General features: G+C 33.3%; 2 protein-coding genes across 3 annotated transcripts; one reads left to right on the top strand and one right to left on the bottom strand.

Annotated features, from left to right (window-relative positions):
* Positions 1-1,922: 1,922 nt before the first annotated feature.
* Positions 1,923-7,066, top strand: LOC132730409 (keratinocyte-associated protein 2-like). The gene is made up of 5 exons (XM_060716328.1): positions 1,923-2,070; positions 2,558-2,712; positions 3,127-3,187; positions 5,111-5,177; positions 6,942-7,066. The coding sequence occupies exons 1-5, from the start codon at positions 2,067-2,069 to the stop codon at positions 7,048-7,050; spliced, it is 396 nt and encodes a 131-aa protein (XP_060572311.1). The 5' UTR covers positions 1,923-2,066; the 3' UTR covers positions 7,051-7,066.
* Positions 7,067-9,344: 2,278 nt separating this feature from the next.
* On the bottom strand, positions 9,345-17,633 carry LOC132730406 (acid-sensing ion channel 5-like). 2 transcript variants are annotated; one of them, XM_060716326.1, is made up of 11 exons: positions 16,760-17,633; positions 16,236-16,309; positions 15,197-15,357; positions 14,787-14,843; positions 14,458-14,566; positions 14,150-14,222; positions 13,757-13,814; positions 13,243-13,301; positions 11,243-11,318; positions 10,820-10,950; positions 9,345-10,294 (listed from the first exon to the last, which is right to left on the bottom strand). In XM_060716326.1, exons 1-11 carry the CDS (start codon positions 17,611-17,613, stop codon positions 9,724-9,726), a joined length of 2,223 nt encoding a protein of 740 aa, XP_060572309.1. In that variant the 5' UTR covers positions 17,614-17,633; the 3' UTR covers positions 9,345-9,723. The 2 variants fall into 2 exon arrangements, with proteins under 2 accessions (XP_060572309.1, XP_060572308.1); XM_060716325.1 differs by having other exon boundaries at positions 9,346-10,294; positions 16,236-16,312.
* Between the last annotated feature and the right edge of the window lie 2,289 nt (positions 17,634-19,922).

Below are 19,922 nucleotides of genomic sequence, written 5' to 3'. Positions count from 1 at the left end.
TACCATACTTGTGTTGAACTTCAGTGTTGTCATATTTTCTGGTCCTTCGGGTTCATTGATGCAAGCGCTATTAAGTGTTGAGAATTGAGTACCGCTCAAGCCGGTGCTAGGAGGCGTGAGGAATGTTGCACTTATTCATTAATTATCCCTCATGTACAGACTCAATCAAACAGAGTCTGCAATTTTCATGTAATTTTGTTGTGATTAATGCTTCAGAGGGATCACTTTGTTTCCAGATTTTTTTTGCCTGTACTAATATAAACAAGTCAATATCTGGTATAGATGGATTAGAAAATATACATTGTAATCAATGCATAACAGTTTTTAAGTGTATAACGCCTTCGCATAGGGTATCAGCAGAAGGCAGAAGGTCTGAAGAACCACGCACGACGAAAATGAAAACCGAACGTTCTGCGGACGAACAACCGATGCCATGACCATAATCGAGGGAGGTGGTCCTATAAAGTAGACTTTGACGACGAGATTACATGTACGTATAGGTGTTCATTGCTCGCTGGACAGAGACCTTAGTTTGTCTTTGGCTAATTCCCTGTGGAAAATCACATATATCTTCGTGCTTAAAATAATTCTAATGCATGACTGGCGATATGTCCAGGGTCTGTCTATATGCAGTCTACACTTCCTTTTGAAGACACATTTATACAGCAAAATATGTAATACTCAATGGCAAGCTTCCACAGCTCCTGTAAACAAATCGTATACTTGTAATTATTTCAGGTAATTTATACAGTCAGAATATATCAGACTATATTTTGAAACAGGTAGGTACGTGTATAAACTTGCAAAGGTTCTTGCATATAGTAATGTTTCATAATTATCATTTAATACATGTATTAGAATAAATGAAACTTGAACTGGTTGTAAGATAAGCACTGCCTGAATATGTTGCACAAACTGCCCCCACCCCCGACTCCCTCCCCCGAGTCGCAAAAGGATATTTTTACATACTTTTCATTTCGAGACTGTTGGATATCTACATTGTTTGAACATCTTAACTAATATTTCGAGTATTAAAAGTTAACACGATCATGAACTTGGTTCCTGTTTACTGAATATTTAAAAAGTTTCTAAGCAACAATTTTGATTCTTTTAACATTAAGATATTGGAGCTTTTTACTAAATCATCGTATGAATCTGAAGAATAGTCATATATAAAACGCAATCTCCTTTCTGAAAGGTTTTCCCCCAATTTTCTTTGTAAGTAAATGTTGAGATTTGTTTCTTTGTGTAAGATTATTTCATGATATCGTTGAAATGTCGGTTTAAATTAAGTAAATCAAAAGTTGTAAAAGTAATAAATATCATTTTGGCTAATAATAATATCATATGATATTAGAAACTGAAAGTTAAAATGACATACCTGTTGACAATTTTAGGATTTGATTATAATTGTATGTTTTTTATAATTAAATTCGATTGTTAAATATCATAGTGTTTCCGGAAAAGATAACGAGTAACGAATGTAACATATGTTAAATAGGTACATTCGGTACTCGTTATACAAACAATAACCTCTGTTTTAATGGTTTTTTCAACGAGAAAAGAACTCATAATTTTTTTTAATGCGTTTATTTAAGGTCGCCGCCGGAAAGCCCATATGGGCGACCGTACAGTCAAGTCGGGCCATCCTAGAGCGTCCCGCCGAGATTTTTTCGTCGATTTTTTATCCAGCTTTATTGGTGGAGGAAGACCCCAGGTGCCCCTCCGGGCATTATTTCAGGCACGAGCGGGCACCCGGGTAGAACCACCGACCTTCCGTAAGCCAGCTGGATGGCTTCCTCACATGAAAGATTTCGACCCGAGTGAGGATCGAACCTACAGCGGTGAGGGAAGAACTCATAATTGACGAAGTGTTTCAATTTATACTTTCAAATAAAGTTTATAGACTATAGTCTAGGTGTGAACAAGTTGGAAGGAATAGTATTTAGCGGTATTCAACCTGAAGAAGTCTGACATATTTCGTTTTCATCAGACAGAATTCGTCAGAAATTTATCCCTACCGGAAACAAGTGGCAATTTGCCGAAAAGAAAGAAATATCGACAAAATGGGTAAATAATGCTTTAACATTTATTGTTTACTTGTTTATTTTCCTTATAAATTTAAACTCTGATGAACTATCATGTATTGTATGCCAAAATACATAATATGAAGCTTGTAGAACTATTAACGGGAAAAGGACTATAATCGGATAATAGCATTTCGGATAAGTAATGAAATTATAGATACCCGAGTGTCAGAACCGCTCAACATGAAATCACACGGCCTTTGTCAGACAATAATTATCTGTTTTATGCACACATTCATTTACAAATTGCTACACTGTACTGTGGTATGCAGCGCTTGCAAAATCAATTGTCCGAGTTGCCCAATCGTACAATTGTAAGTTCGGGCATTGGCAAGTAAAATTTTGCAGTTTACTTGTCTGTGGACAATATGTCAAAAGACAAATAGGTTGAATGAGTTGGGAGTGCTACAATGGAACTTAATACGATAGTGACATGATAAAATAAAAGAAAATACTTACTTATATTTCAGCTGTATCAACTGGAGCCTCACTGATGTTGTCAACCACTTTGATGGTTTTATGTTTTGCTGGTATGCAGATGTTTAGACAGCAACTTGGTGGAGCAGAATATATGACCATTGTTGGAGGATTCATAGGATCTATTGTCTTCATTTTAGTTCTAACTGTATCCTTTCAGCATTTTACTTCAATTTCCTTGCATTTGGGTTTTTCTCTATTTAGCTCATCTGAGCATGAAATGCTCAAAGGGTGAGCTATGATGATAGCCTTAGGAAGTAGGAAGGTTAAACCACATTTCATTGTCAATTCAGAAAATGAAACAAAACTGATTGTGCAGATTTTTCCCCCCTAAAATTACTTTTCAAATTTCCTGCAGAAAGTGAGTCTTGTATCAATTAATATCGCATAAACTTTTTTGACTTCAATCATTTTATCATTTTCTCCACAAGTAAACGTCAGAAAGTTACAAAATCTTGCATTTTAATGGTTAATCTTGTTATTATATGGCAGAGGAGAAAGAAGTGTGTATGTCTTGTACATGCACTTCTTAATAAATGCATTTCCTTGACTATAAAAATAGGCAGTAAACAACTTTGAAAGCTTGATGTTTGGAGAAGGTTTCCATAGCAAAGTACCAGAAGGTAATAAATGAATTTATGTTTCTTATGATATACTATTGCCTCACATTTTATACATATTTTCCAGTAATTTTTCAAACTTCATTTGCATGAGCTGTGTAGAATAAAATATTCTTGGTAATTGACTAATAATTATAATGAGTACTGTACTGTACAACTGTTGAATGCGTAAAGAATTAAATGCATGTAAAAAGATTCCTACAGCAAAATGCTAAGGAATAAAATCAAAGCACAGAAGGCGCTGAATTTGTTTGGGTCTCAGAATGTAAGAAAGGTACAGGTTGTGAGATTATATGTATAGTGCCACCAATGCTTTCCAGCGTTTTAATTGTAGTAAATTGGTTATAAGACTAATTGCAACACTGATATTCAATCCAATGATTATTTGACTTAAACAAATTGAAAAAAATGAGTTGCCTTTACTGGGATTTAAACTCCAGACCTCTCGCTTCCTAAGCGAGTGCGAAAACCCTTCAGCCACGGTGAATTTATATGTGTACGGCCTGAAGAAAACCATATTATTCGATCTAAATTAGGGCTTGTAACGACTTTAACTGTTGTTTAACACAGATGTAAATAATCCTGGAGCTTACTATAAGCATGTATATTTTTATAAAGAATCAAGGGCTGCAAGTTCTGTGGTATTTTTCTGATCTTTGCAATCTAAATCGCACTGTATATCTGTATGTATTTTCCTGTATAAGTTTATTTTTATGTATTATAATTCATTTTGCAAGGCACCAGAGTTTGATACATACGGAATTCTGCATAACTAGAGTTGCATCAAAAAATCATTTATGTTCATTTTTTACAACAGCCACACTTTATCCTTGCATATCATGGCTACTTCCTTAACAAAGACACTTAAAAAGAATTAAAAAAAAAGTTTCCTTGACTGGGATTTGAACTCCAGACCTCTCACTCACTAAGCGAGCGCGTTACCCTGCACCACGGAGAAGTTATACAAGCAATGTCTGAAAACATCAAGTCATTCTAAATTTAGAACTTCCATTGCATTTCGGGTTTATAATCCTTATTAATTTCGAGGTATTTTTTGTTCAGGATAAACCTTTGTTTAAAATTGAAGTTAATAATTTAGCGAAAATCTTCTCGCTCAAACAGTCCGACATGTAGAATCTATATCGGTTTGTGTAGTATTCGGTAATCGACATCGCTAAAAATAGTATTTTCATTGATAAAATCATATTTCATCCGCGTAATTTGTGATTGTGCATTTATTGACAATTCTATAAGCCAACGCTATTTTTAAAACTTTGAATGCGTTGTAATTTGTTGGATACTTGTAACAAAATAAAAATATTTCTTTCTTTTTAAATCGCTAGTTTAAAGCTGTTTGAGAACTACTTGTTGTTAGGTTTGTCGTAAACTTCTGTGTCAGAGATTGTCCGCTTTGTATTTACTTATTTTCGATCAGAAAATACAATAAAACAATATTAGAAATCTTCGACCATTCGGGAATTATTTTGCTTGAAAATTAATGTGCCTGTCTTTGACCATCTTTACGCAGTGATCTCCCCTGAATTTTTCGGCGTTAGTGTACATATAAAGGGAACTACTTTCGGCATTTGCAATTAACAGCATTAGACTCTGAAATTTCGCTACCATTATTTGTTTGGTCTGACGACCCAAACAAATAAAAATGAAAGGTGTTTTATAAGTTTACACTACAGTGCTTTAAATATAACTTTAGCCTTACATGCTTATTTGATGATTCATTCATGAAAAAAATAACAAAAAATGTGGAAGAGTTGTTGGTTTTATTACTGAGTTTTCAGATTTTTTACAATATTTTTAGACATTAAGCTTATTTGCAATTGCACATCATGCATGTATTGATACATCTTTTAAATCATGGTCTTCAACAAAATACATTTTTAAGAAATATTTACTTTATTCTGTTTTCAGTTATATTTAGCCTTTTGGTAGCAATGATTTCATCTGGTCTAGTACACAGAGTGTGTGTAACAACATGGTAAGCTTTTATAATATAATATATTAGTATTTGACTGACAAATTATCAGAACTTTTTATGCCCCCACTTCAAAGAAGAGGGGGTATATTGCTTTGCATTTGTCGGTCCGTAGACCAAATGGTTTCCGAGTGATAACTAAAAAACCCTTAGGCCTAGGAACTTCAAACTTGGTATGGTGATTGGTCATGACCAGTAGATGACCCCTATTGATTTTGGGGTCAAAGGTCAAGGTCACTTTGACCTTGTAGGTAAAAGAGGTTTCCGATCAATAACTAAAGAACGCTTAGGCCTAGGAACTTCAAACTTGGTATGGTGATTGGTCATGACCAGTAGATGACCCCTTTTGATTTTGGGGTCAAAGGTCAAGGTCACATTGACCTTGTTGGTAAAAACGGTTTCCGATCAATAACTTAAGAACGCTTAGGCCTAGAAACTTCAAACTTGGTTTGATGATTGGTCATGACCAGCAGATGACCCCTATTGATTTTGGGGTCAAGGGGTCAAATATCAAGATCACATTGACCTTGTAGGTAAAAACAGTTTCTGATCAATAACTAAAGAACGCTTAGGCCTAGGAACTTCAAACTTGGTATGATGATTGGTCATTCCCAGTAGATGACCCCTATTGATTTTGGGGTCAAGGGGTCAATGTCATATTGACCTTGTACTTAATGACGGTTTCAAGTTGCCTTGGTTGATATTTTTATATTAAACTAAAAATGCTTTTGGTATACACATTTGAAGGTCTTATGTAATATAACAACTTGGCTGTCATTAATGAGGCCTACATGATTCATAAAATTTATGCATATTTTATTTGGTAAGATTTGTAATAACTTAAATTGCTGCACACAACCTATGGGGTCACAATAATTATTACCTTGCGACTAGTCATGACCAGTAGATACTAGATAACCCTTATTAATTGTTTGTTCACTGGGTCAGAAGTCATGCATAATAACCTGATCACATGACTAATTGGCTGCCGATAGGGAGCATACATGTTTTACAAACATATCTTGTTTCAGCTAGAGATTTAACATCAATATGACCAATCTAGGCTTCCCAATGCTTTTTGTACCAGTCATTTGTAACCAAGTAACCCCACATTTAGTACCTGTAGGAAATCACAGATGTTGACTTTAGCTTTTACTGCTATGTAATTTGTATAAATAAAACTACTGCATTGACATAACAATGCCCTGGCGTAATTGTTAGAGGCGACTAAATATCCGAATTACTGGAGTCTACGCATCTCTTAGCTCCAGCAGGTGAAGTGGTTTTGGCTCTTGGTGTTGAAACACCTGAGGTGAGCCAAAATTGTCTACAGCTTTGGTGCCATATAACCTCAATTGTGTTGGTGTGCCATAAAACCAAACAAAACAAAGACCTAGCAGTGCCAAGAAAGCTTTATGGTAATAACACCTTATTTAATACTTAGCTCACCTGCCATTATGTGTGTGTGTTTTTTTTAGGGCTTACAAATGACTGTTACATAATAATTGTTTTATTAACATCACACTTTAAATTTTATAAATATTATGTGCTTGAGGGGAATAAAAGAAATAATTTTATTCATCAAGAATACTATAAAGATAGTGTACTTTATTATTTATTGTAAGTTGAAACTATTGCATCAAATAGTAAATTCACTAATTGATTTAAATATTTTGAAGTAAGTTTGTATGTACATGTATGAAAAAAAAATTCCAATTAAGATATTTTGAAATTAACATTAGATGGTTTTCTCTTTTTCTTTTCCAGTTTGATATTCTCGCTGGTTGCATTGTTCTACATTAACAAAATATCACAAGTGAAGTATGCAGCTGCTGCACCTGTACAAGTTAAACATACACCAAAGAAGAAGAAATAGACATATTATCATATAACATATAGACACTTACATTTTAATATAACAGCGGTATTGACAGATTTCTGACTATACATTGTGTCCCAATCTCATTATATGTACATGTACTTTTGAAAAATAGATTTAAATTAAAGGAACTCCACTGAGGTCCAAAAGCATAAAATTTAAACAAATATCAGCATAAACACTTAAAACAGAAAGATGTGTAAAAGATAATTATTTTTATTAAGAAATATACTACAAAACAAGTTAGTTAAAAGTTGTATTTTGTGCTATTTTTTGCCCAATTTGAAATTTTTGGTCATTTCCACATTTATAAAAAATATGGATAAACGGAGGGAATGATCTGAAATTTTGCACTTCAGTTATTGGTCTAGACCTACAAATGGAATATTTATGTCAAAAAATTATTTCCATAGTAATTATTTACATATTAAATGAAATAACAGGTTATTTTTAGGCAATTAAATTTTATGGGAAATACCCTTTGTATTGTCAGAGATAGTGTTAATACTAACTAGCTTTCATCATATGTGTGTTAGTATGAACTGTTGGTGAATGTTTTATAATGCTAGGAATAAATTTTATGACAGTTCTTTCTTGTTATTTAAAATTTTCACTGATATAATGTGAACTGAATGAGCCATCAAGTGCAAAGAGAATATAATGCTGTTTAAAGGGACTGCACTGAGGTGTTTTGACATGAATTAATTTTTATGCCCCCGCCATATAATGGCAGGGGCATATAGTGTTACCCTGTTCCGTCATTCCGTCCTTCCGTCATCATCAGTTTCCGTTCATTATCTTAATAACCGTTGCACATATTGAACTCAAATTTGACATATGGATATGTCATGAGAAAATACAGGTCAAGTTCGAAACTGGTCATGGTTCGATGATTTTTGGCAGAGTTATGCCCCTTTTACTTTGAAAATAATATGAAATTTTCAGTTTCCGTTCATTATCTCCCTAACGGTACAACACATTCAACTCAAACTTGACATATAGATATGTCATGAGAAAATACAGGTCAAGTTCGAATTTGGTCATGGTTCGATGATTTTTGGCAGAGTTATGCCCCTTTTACTTTGAAAATAATATGAAATTTTCAGTTTCCGTTCATTATCTCCCTAACGGTACAACAAATTCCACTCAAACTTGACATATGGATATGTCATGAGAAAATACAGGTCAAGTTTGAATTTGGTCATGGTTCAATGATTTTTGGCAGAGTTATGCCCCTTTTACTTTGAAAATAATATGAAATTTTCAGTTTCCGTTTATTATCTCCCCAACAGTATTAAACATTCACCTCAAATTTGACATATGCATATGTTTTTGGAATGCGCAGGCCAAGTTCGAATTTGGTCATGGTTCAATGATTTTTGGCAGAGTAATGCCCCTTTCACTTTGAAAATGATATGAAATTTACAGTTTCTGTTCATTATCAAGCCAACAGTGTTACATATTCAACTCAAAATTGACATATGGATATGTCAAAGGAATGCGCAGGTCAAGTTGGAATTTGGTCATGGTTCGATGATTTTTTGGCAGAGTTATGTCCCTTTCACTTTGAAAATAATATAGATACATCTTAGGGATAAGCAGTTTAAGTTTGAATTTGGTCGTTGTTCAATGATTTTGGACAAACTTATCTTTGAAATTTTGAACTTACAGTTTTAGCACCATACTTTTGTGGAAATGTATATAGCCATTATTTTGGCTACAAGTATGCAATATGCTATATTCAAAAGGTTAAGACTGAATAATTTCAGTGCCTTGAACATTGTATAAAAATGGTTTGTGTTAACATTGAAAAGATTTAAGGGCTTTGAACTTAGAATGAAAAAAATAATTTGTGCAAACAAATTTGGAACTAAATATAATAACATTTGAAATTTTGGCTGCATGCGGGGGCATCCGTGGCATGATGACACATTTCTAGTTTTTTAAGAATTATTCAACATTTATTAATGTCTGGACAAATTACTTTTGTACAAAATATCAAATCATTTGCTCATTCTGTTTTTCAAGAATATTCATTTTTTGTGCAGAATGACCAAAGAATGAAAAGCATTTAAGTTCTATGAACTCCGAGCAGGCTAAGAATCAAGCTGGCTTAGAATTGCACTTAAAAATACTTTTTCCAATTAAATTCAGATTATATCATCTTTGCATGGAACTCTTTTAAGAACTTGCGTAAGTAGAGTATAGAATGAGTAAAGTATAATAGTAAATAGATATAACTTATTGATTGATCATTATGAGTGTGGAAAATTATTATTGTTGTGTATGTTGAGGTTTAGAGATTGATTTAGTAAATAAACTATATCTCGGGTGAGAGTGTTCTGTAGATTAAAGTGAATTTGTCTATAATGGAAGGTCTATAATACAGTACAGTAGAGGATGTAATCTTTTCAGGAAGGTTGGTCTTTCTGTCTGTAATTGAGACAATGTTCAGCACACCAGAACATTTGAAAGACCCTGGTTCAATGTGGGATAAGCAATGCACTTATATGAGGGAACCAGTTTTATTATAATGTTTGAAGTTCTATGCACTTTCGCTTACCATGATTCAAAAAGTTGGATAAAAGTTTTACAAAGATCAAAACTTTAAAATATACAACTATAGTTACTCATGTTATTGCATTGTATTCTAAAGAAAATAAAATAAATCTATAAATAGACTGGTTCAGAAACATTGGCAGGATTGAAATAAGCCACGGCACCATCGTAAAGGAAGACATTCTGTGGTTGATGTCTGTCGCCAGCATTGGTTTCCTTATATTTAGTTCCATTTTTGTATAAAGCATGTCCAGTATGAACGGGATCGGGGCGACTGTCATAAATGTAATCAGTTGGACGATGAGGACGAATTACATTAACTGCGTAACTTTCACCATTGTTTTCTTTAGGGAAATCAGGGTCTTTCACTAAACTATCGCGTGTCCTCGGCTGATAAAAAGGGTTCTTCCCATCATATCTTCTAGAATATTCATTTGGTCGATATTGTTTATGATTGTTAGTGACCACATGCTCGTTATTTGGCTCTCTGTCGTAGCTACTTCTCTTTGATATGCGGGCGTGTACGTTGCCTCCAATAGCGTTCACGCCAACATTGTTTGCGAGATTATCAGCTTTCATTTTGTTGACTTCTTCAAATCGACGTCGTTGACGGTACACTGCCCAAGTGATTGACGTTATTTCTGAGTCACTTAACCTTTTTTGAGACGCAACGCTTCCTGACCTACGCAAAGTAAAACAAATATGCATTTACAATATTTTTGAATAACATTATGCTTTTGAATTTATCGGATAAGGTGTTGCACTCAAATTTTACAAAGTATATTTAAACAATGAATTGAAACACCACTTTAATTCAGACGTGCACATTAAGGTATTGTTATAAAGTGTGTAAATGTCTCGAATATTAAAGGCCCAGTATACCCTGGAACTGCTTTTATAGCTTTCTTGTTTTGTTGTCTTACTAGTTTCCAAATAGTTAACCACCGATCAATTGCCAGAACCAACCTTTGCACCTGCTGCTTCTGGCAGTTAGTACTGTTATAGTGATTTAGAATTTTGTATGGAAGTCGTAAAACTTTATTTTCATTTTGCTACTTTTATTGCATTCAGCACATCTTACTTCAGGTAAAAGGTACGGCATCTAATTAACATGCCTGAAAGTTATAAAACTCGTGTTTGGTCTTTCTAAACCTTGCAAAACTGATACTTTTATTTAAAACTCAAAGAAAAACGCTTGATGTTTTACCTTTTTCGGATATACCGCATAAATCGGATCAGACTTTGCAGCGCTATATATAATATCTCTATAACCGTGATAACAGAAATCCCAGCAATAATTGCCGAGAGGCCCCCTATTCTTGCTAGCATGTCCATTATCTATAAACAAATAAACTATTAGTATTATTATTGTTATTATTACAAATTTTATTTTTGGGACAAAATCGTTTTTCGGTAGTAAATTAACTTTAAATACTATCTGTATCATTAATTACATTTCAATTATCATTATTTCTAGTATTTTTAGTAAATTCAAAGCGTTTAATTAAGGAACATGTGCATTCTTTTCTGAAACATAACCATTCTGACGTGTACTTGAAAAAGTGAGATTTCTCTCTCGAAATTTATTTATTACATATATATATTTAAAATTCATTGAATATTCATTTACCTCAAACGGCTCGATTTCCTCAATATCTTCAGTTAACGCTGGTTGAAGGTTGATTGTCAGGAAAGCGATATTTTCTCTGAAAAAACAAAACAAAACACGTTTTAGAACTGAAAATTATAAAGTTACGTTAATTTGGCTTCAGTCTGCAATAAAGCATTCTAAGTTATTTCAAAAAATGATTTCATGCAAATTATGCTGCATGGAGAGAAACAACTTGAACTCATGTAGATCTCAGATGCTATGTTATGATGTTTTAACTTTTTTTAAGTTTTACCCATTAAGTTATTTATTACAAGTGTAAAATGATGGATTTATAAGTCAAAATATGCTGCGATAATTTAATAAAAGAATTGAAGTATTATACATGATCAGGCCTCGACATTAGCGGTGGTCCGTTGGTCCGAGACCACTTGATTTTGGCAAGGACCACCTAATTTTAAAACCCACTGGTCCGTGGGACCACTTGAATTTTCTGGTTGATGCAAGGCTCATTTGGGAGAATGGCGATTTGGTCAAAAACATGTTATAAGATTTTGTTTAAAATCATTAATCTATGTCCGATGTACATGTATATGGTTCATTAATCTCTGATTAATTAAAGAAGTTCTTAAGTCATCAATAACTGTCATTTTAAGTCGCTAAAATTTTGTTTATGCAAGTTAAAAGAGTTAAGAATTTGTGATATTAATTTAGGTACAAATTTCATTCAAATGGTGCTAGTAATTATGCGTCGTCTGATACCCACAGCGGAACCATTAACATTTATGTTATGTTACATGTTAATCAACCGTGAGTATCCGATGATGGTAATTATATGATATTGAATAAACTTAAATTTCAGATACTTGAATAATGGCAGCAAACGAAAGGAACTGGAAAAATACATCTAGTAATTCTATGCTATTTATCTTTATTTTAACTGTTTAACGATAAGAGATCTGTTTCTTCTAGAGTTAAAATTATTTTAAAAGGTTAAAAATACCCAATGTCAAAAATGAATATCAACCAACAAGCAACAGGGAGGTAAAATTCTGTATTATAAATCTGTGAGAAAAATAAGATAAGTTATAGTAAATAATAATGTTGTCATTATTTTAATAATTTAGATATTTCCTTGTTTTCAAAGACAAGAATAAGATAATTTATTAGTTCCATTAAAAATGTTAATCTTTAAAAAATGCTATGTTATTATCATGATTATAAGATGTACCACGTATCAGCAATGAATATTTGAATAACAGTAAGAAAATAACACTTCACAGACACAAATGGCTTCACTATTCCCTAACTTTGTAACTTGAGTTGAGGGAGAAATCACTTTAATATATAAGTTAACATAAATAAGATCTCTGTTGTGTATTTTTGACTGAGATAAAAACAAATAAACAAATAACTCTACGATAAAATACCTACTGACTTGCTCTCCCTTTTCTGATTAGATGAAAAATATATATCTAAAAATATCTGTTTTCTTTAAAGGTTAATAATACATCTTTGTCATAAAGTTTAAACATTTTTTCTACATTTGCAATAAAATGATATAATAATGATAACTGACCACCTGACTTCTGGAAGGACCACCTAACTTTCAAATCTAGTGGTCCGGCGTACCACCTGCTAAAAAAGTTAGTGTCGAGGCCCGACATGTAACTTAATTTATAGTTCATCACAAAGCCAGGGTTTTTCCTTGATAAAATAAACGAAAAGTTAATTCCGTATGCAGACGTGAATTCTTAATTTCAGCCGCGTCACGACATAACCAACATAATGGGTTTGCGACCAGCAAGGATCCAGACCTGCCTGCGCATCCGCGCAGTCTGATAAGGATCCATGCTGTTCGCTATCAGTTTCTCTACTTGCAATAGGGTAAATAAGCGAACAGCATGGATCCTGATCAGACTGCGCGGATGCGCATGATGGTCTGGATCCATGCTGGTCGCAAACGCATTACGTTGGTTTTGTCGTGACGCGGCTCATTTAACTTGAAGGATAGAAATTACCTTAGATAGCTCTCGTTAAGATTTTGGTGACCAGGTAACAATCGACTTCCAAATAATTCCTGTAAATCATTTGCTTATGATTATCATTTAAATAACAATAGAAGTAAAATGAGTTCATGTTTGGATTATATTTGTATAAATTATTAACTAATCTTATCATTTATGAACTTACCAAAAACTTTTACTTATATGGTATACAATGTATATCAAAATTGCAATAAATCTTCCCATTGGAAATCAATTTGTGTAAAGAGGGGCAACCAGAGTAACATTAAAAAGGCTTGGCATAATAATTATAAAACATTAAATATGATTTGAAGACCAATTTAGCAAAGGACTCCCTAATGGAAATTAATGTTTTGTGTTTGATTCTTATATGTTTCAAAATGTGTTATAGAAGGTTATGATTGAATTCAGTTTAAAACAACTGTCTCAGATTTTTTCCATGGCATGGTCGATATTGTAAGACGCATATATATACCGTAATGCTATAACAGTAGGTTTTCATAGTTACCATATATTGTTTATGTGGCCATCCAACTGTAGACATTTTCAAGTCAAATTTCTTTTCTCTGAAAATTCAAAGCGAACATGTTTCATACAAGAGTATTGACACACTTTTTCCCTTCTTTTATCCCACGCTGCGAATATTATCACGTTTTCATGTTAAAGTGCAATATTTTAAAGAGCTATAATTGTTATTCTTCCTAAAGCATCCTTGATTTTTGGCAAGATCTTTAATGGTGGATAGAAAAAACATTTCAGTTAAATAGAATAATGTGAATAATATATAGCTATCATGTGATATTTACTTTCCTTTACTATGGCAGACAAGTACATGACTAAAATATCATGTATACATGTATTTAAGAATTAAATGTTATAATTATATTTAATCATGTGTTACCTGCATTGTTCTCTACACTGGCACGGCAAGTGTCCTTGTGTTTGCAATTGTTTGATAGACTGTACGCATATATCTGAAAACATGTTTGATAATAAATTCAATTTCAAGTCGGAAATAATAAAAATAATAGAAAAAAACACCCTATAAATCTTTAAAATCTGAAACAAGAAAAACTATTTTTATTTTATTGGCAAGAGAAAATGGTAAATTTATCTTAGTGCAAGATTTCATAAACTTTCATCAAATACAATCATGCAGAGAATTTGTTATATGAGCAAGATTAATATACATGTTGTAAACGTACGTACAGTCGGACACAAAGTTCATCATACACAGCTTCGTATTGCTTGTTTGTCTATTTGTGCTACATTCACATATGTTAACAACATGACTCTCCAAACAGTTCAATTCACATTCCTGAAATAGATGGTAAATAAAATATTTCACAATTTTTTCATTTGTATTAAAAAAGAACTTGTTTAGGAAATGTATATCCAATAACTGGCATTGAGTATGTTCGTAATTTTCTTAAGTTGCAGAGTACTTTTTTATCAGGCTTTTCATATTCCACTAAAATATTTATATGCATTGTAATATCATAAATATATAACAAGTTAGATTAGTAATACGTACTTACCGCTTTGCTACCACTGGACGAGCTACAAGACCTCTCCAAACGCGTAACTGTTGTCACCTGGAAACAACAAAACGTTCACTCAGCGACAGTTTTTTTCCTATTGTCATAGTTGTAAATGTAACATGTATGTTACGAACGGACAGTGTGATCAATATAATTATGGCACTCTGCCGAAACATACTTTTAGTTGCCGTTTTACTTGGACCAAATGGGTATCATTCTTGGACTGTATGTATCTTTTTAATGAAATTTACATTTAATCTGAGTCGCCATTTGTGGCCCACGAGCGAAAACCATTCTCAAGAACTAGTTCTTAGTGAGCAAAATAAAAAAAAACTGATTATTTGTTTAACACATGTACAAAGTAAAAGAAGTCTAGCTATCTAAGCATGCTGGAAGTGACAACGTACCTTATTCAGGGATATTGTTGAACGAAATCCCGGTGATATCTCTATCACTGAACTTGAAAACAAGTGTGTGCCATCACTGTCACTTAGATACACCTTAAATCCAACTGAAGGAGTTATTTGGTGTATGTACTCGTCTGTCTGGGCATTCAAGACAATGTCTACTGAAAACAAGAAAAAAAATCCAAAAGGGAGATCAGTATTTTTCAAATAAGTACATAGGAATTGCAAGTTAATACTTATATTCAATTTGAATCATTATGATCCGTCTGATTGCTTTTATAGAAGGTAAGAAAAAGACTTGACTGGTTGGATAATGATAAAATGAAAAGAAAAACAGCATATTTTTTATCGTTCTGCACCCACCAAATGTCACTGCTTTTGATATTCTTTTTTGCTATTCGTGTATTTGAACTGATACACAAATCATTTATAGCTGGTTTATTTATGCAAATACTTGCTCATCATAAATATCTAACTGATATTTGAGATGTGTACAGTTTCTGTAGACAGATGGTGCGGATTACATGTGGATTATACAAATTCTTTGTACTTCAGTTACTTTATTGTACGTGTTATACTATAAATTTATATCCTATTGCTACATTTGTATTTGTATGCGAACGTAAGGACAAATTTTGTCGTTCAAATATATGGATATTTCGGATAGTTTCTAGCTGTAAAGAAGCGGAACGTGCATTAAGACGGATGTAACAATATATCAAAGGAAAAGGTAATTAGTTCTTAGTTAAACTCTTTTTAATTGTAGGTAGAGTGGATGGGGTGGCAGCCTAGCAATCATACCTATCGGACCTATATCGGCTATAAGTCGGAATATTGCAGTCGGTCTTCCGATATCGGACCGATATCTATCCAAAATAGACATACTGACATCAGATGACGATATCAGTCCGATACTGATGACATCGGACCTATATGAAGTGTTTGCCGGGAGGGGGTTAGTGGCGGGTCTGAAAAAGTTGGTTCATGAGTCGTTATCAAAATGAATAAAGTTTTCTCTATAATGGTCTAAGAGTCTTACCTTGTGTAGAATTTCTAAGACCACCAACAACAACACAATTGCCTTCTTCAGAATCACTGTCCGTATGAATGTCCCTGCTACAGAAAAAATGCTTCGCTTTAAGCTTTTCTAATTATCATTACATGGTCTATAATATTGAAGATATGCCCGTGCAGTTTTACGACTCCGTAAAAAATGGAAAGTCACGGTCGTCCAAATGTAATGTACATAGCGTCAACACATGCTAGTTGTAGCGTTACAGTATTAACTACTGAAGGAAAAAAATCTTTTTTACTGTTAACTGTTCTTATTTTGAGTATGTGATAAACAAAATTTATTTCATGTATTCCATAAAATAATTCGATCGCCAGACTTGTACATGTAATTCCATTCCACTATTTCAAGGTACTTTGTATTTAGTACTATTCTTTACACGTGCCTATAGTTTGTGGTTAACCACTTGGCCGCTCATCGCGAGTTCTCATAACATTAGCAAACGTTTCTTCCCTGAAATGTTGAATAAAATAAGTAATAAAATATCTTACCTTAATTGACATTCTGAGTTATCTCTCCAGCATTGGACCAATGTCTCATTAGTCACGTGTCCAGCTCTTTCTACATCATCCTTAGTGATATGAGTTACTTCTCTTAATATCTGCGGTCTTGCATATTTACTAAGACGGAACAATAACGATTCTTCCGACGAATGTATAAGTTCCTGCACAATAACATCATTTTCAATACTTTTAACTAACTCTGATACTTTGCCAGGGTTATGTTCCGTAACAAACTCAGTCAGTTTTTCATTACTCTCTATCATTTCTTTGACGGTGACTTTTTCTGTTCTTGGTGCAGCTTTAGTTTCACCAGACACGAATTTGTGCAACTCGTTTAATCCTGTGTCAGGCAGTCTAGATTTTTTAATTACGTTCAAATTACACACTGTCAGTGAGATGTCAGATGAAACTACTCGTTCTGAAGTTGATAAACTAGTAACACGAAAACTAGAGGGCCTATTTAAATATTCCTGCAACATAAAATATAATAAAATTCCAAACGTGATAACAGACACTAAAGTAAGAATCGCCCAAATTGTAAATCCAACGGTGTTTTTCGCTTTGCTGGCTATATTTGAGCCGTGTATATCCAGCACTGAAAGAGCATTTCTGATATGACGTAAAAACCAATGTTCAGAGAAAGCCTTCTTTATTTCTGAAAGATCTTTCCAACCTTTCTCTCCATCATCGAAGAAATCATCTAGACTTGCACGTTTTTCTCGCGAATTTTCTGAGTCATTTTTCGCCGTTTTTTCTTGATCACGATCTTTTCCTGTATCAGAAATAGATGTAAAGTATCTGTCACAGCGATCTTTCCATGACTGAGACTCAAAGTCCGCCATGACGTTTGAGTTGTTTTCTTTTTTTTGTTTTTGTTTTTGTTTTAATCTACCTAAAGAATATACAAGTGTAGATATTCTAGGCACGATTTACCTCTTCCGTAAATATTCCAGTTCGCTGTCTATTTTTACAATTGTTTGCAAAACAGTGTGTTTATACATGTATTTTCAATGATTCTCGTTCAGATTGTAATGTCGTGTATCACGTTCAAAAATATTTTAATCCGATACAATCGGAACTCCTCGCTTATTATTGATAATAGTCCTTAGGGTCTAAAAATTGCGATTGAATCTGACATACTAGTAGCAAAACCTCAGTCGGATTTTTTCAATGCAAGTTAAAATGTTTTTTGATAAAACGTTTCCTTTATTTCTGAATGTTAATCAATAGAATTAATATATTTTGATATAATGTGAATTCAATTAAAGATGTTTGAAATAATCCGAACTTACTGACAGATGTGTGTTTGCTGTGAATAAAATCCTTGATTCATTTTCTTTAAACTGATCATCCCATTTTCTTTATATCTCATAAATTTTCTGGTCGCAAATCTTTAATTATATTAACAAAACATCGCATGCAATGACGCATAATTTTACCACAATAAATTTTGTTGAATCCATCAATAATGCACTATTCAAAACTGCAGCTATTATCTATACACTTTTTTTGCCCATTTTCCGCGTAAGAAATAGAAAACCATTTGAACACATCTTGTAATAGAAATATAATGAAAGAACAAATGTTCAATAGAAATACCAATTATGTTTGAATCATGCCTGTTCAATACTCCATTTATGAAACAAGTTTAAAAACGTTTTAAGTATTAAATAAAACCAACACTTGCGTTATTTTACAATTTGAATCAATATGGAACGACTGTTCACAATAACTGATATGATTAATAGGTAGCTTTGTACACAACATGCCCTGTACTATTGTTTAACAATTCTATTCTTGTTGTGTATTGTATAACGGAGGGTTTTTTGTTTGTTTATTGTTAGCCAAGCATTTGTATAATGAAAGATTTGTAAATAATAGAAATCAATGTTATTATCTTTCCGACGGACAAAGAGCGCAGTAACCTCGAATGCTTAGATTAACGAACAGTCGGATAATCTTCAAAGATTATCGTTGACTTTATAATCCGAGTCAGGATATTTTAATTGCTTTTCACTACATATTCCTAAGTTGATTTGATTGTTAAACTTAGCGTGTGTTTCTATTTGAACCTACGCTCATAAAACCGTAATTATTGTTAGTTAATTTTACCATAATTGCGTTCATTTTCTTTCTCTCTTTTTTCTACTTACTAGTTTTCTGTCAATAATCAAAAATTTGAAGCCGCTCATGAACAAAACCAATTTTTAAATGGTTTTTACACAAAGCATGGAATCTGAGACAGCCTGCGCTTCGAAACAGTCTTAATCAGGTTTTCCATGCTGGGGTTCGCAATTAAAACCCTATTGGCAAGGTAGAAAAACTGACCAGCCCCCCAAAAAGCATCATTCCGCTTCGTTCGGGGAGGGCGGCGGGCCGGGGAATGCTGCGAGTAGGTCTGGATTCGATCCTAGGGTCGCCAAAACCCATGTTAAAATGTGGTTTATTGTCCGTGGGGGCGCGGCCCCCAAAAAAATAAAAAAAAAAAAGCGGACGCCGATTACGTTATAAAAATCGTAGCAAAAATGTCTTTGCATTGGTTTTTAAAATGGCCCCCTTTAAAGATTTAAATAATGTCGTACAAGAAATGGTGAAAGGTATTTTCCTTTGCCATCTGAAGAACAGGTTTTGATTCGTTAACATTTGAATTTGTAACCGTTAGATTTTGAATATAAATAGGGCATTGTTTTCCAAAAGCTCATGAAGTATGGCTTTACTGAAGGGCGTTAGTTCTACTCGAGTGTCCGCTCAAGTCTTGTTATTCACAAAGGGGCACATGAGGACTTCTTATTTTACAGTAGACGTCGGTGTAATTGTAACTGGAAAATAGGAAACAGAAGAAAAAGAAGACGAAAGGAGATAGGAGGATAAGAAATAAGAAGAAGAACAACAACAGCAGCAACAACAACAACAACAACAACAATAGTTCAACCACCACACTACTACATGTACTGAAAAAACTCTTGGTATCTTTGAAATCAATGCCATCATAATGGATATATAAATTTTTATGATATATAATGACTAAGAATGAAGGACATTTTCAGAGGACACGGATCCCATCGCAAATGTCATAAACGTCACATTATGGCAAACTTTAGCTTTTAAAATTATCTTTTATAGTGTCAATATGAACAATTAAGGCAGTGAC

This window comes from Ruditapes philippinarum, unplaced genomic scaffold, assembly GCF_026571515.1.
Source record: "Ruditapes philippinarum isolate M1 unplaced genomic scaffold, ASM2657151v2 ctg1213_1_1_1_1, whole genome shotgun sequence".
NCBI lineage: Eukaryota > Metazoa > Mollusca > Bivalvia > Venerida > Veneridae > Ruditapes > Ruditapes philippinarum.
The sequence above is the reverse complement of the archived record's forward strand: the minus strand, read 5'-3'. Positions and strand labels throughout refer to the sequence as shown.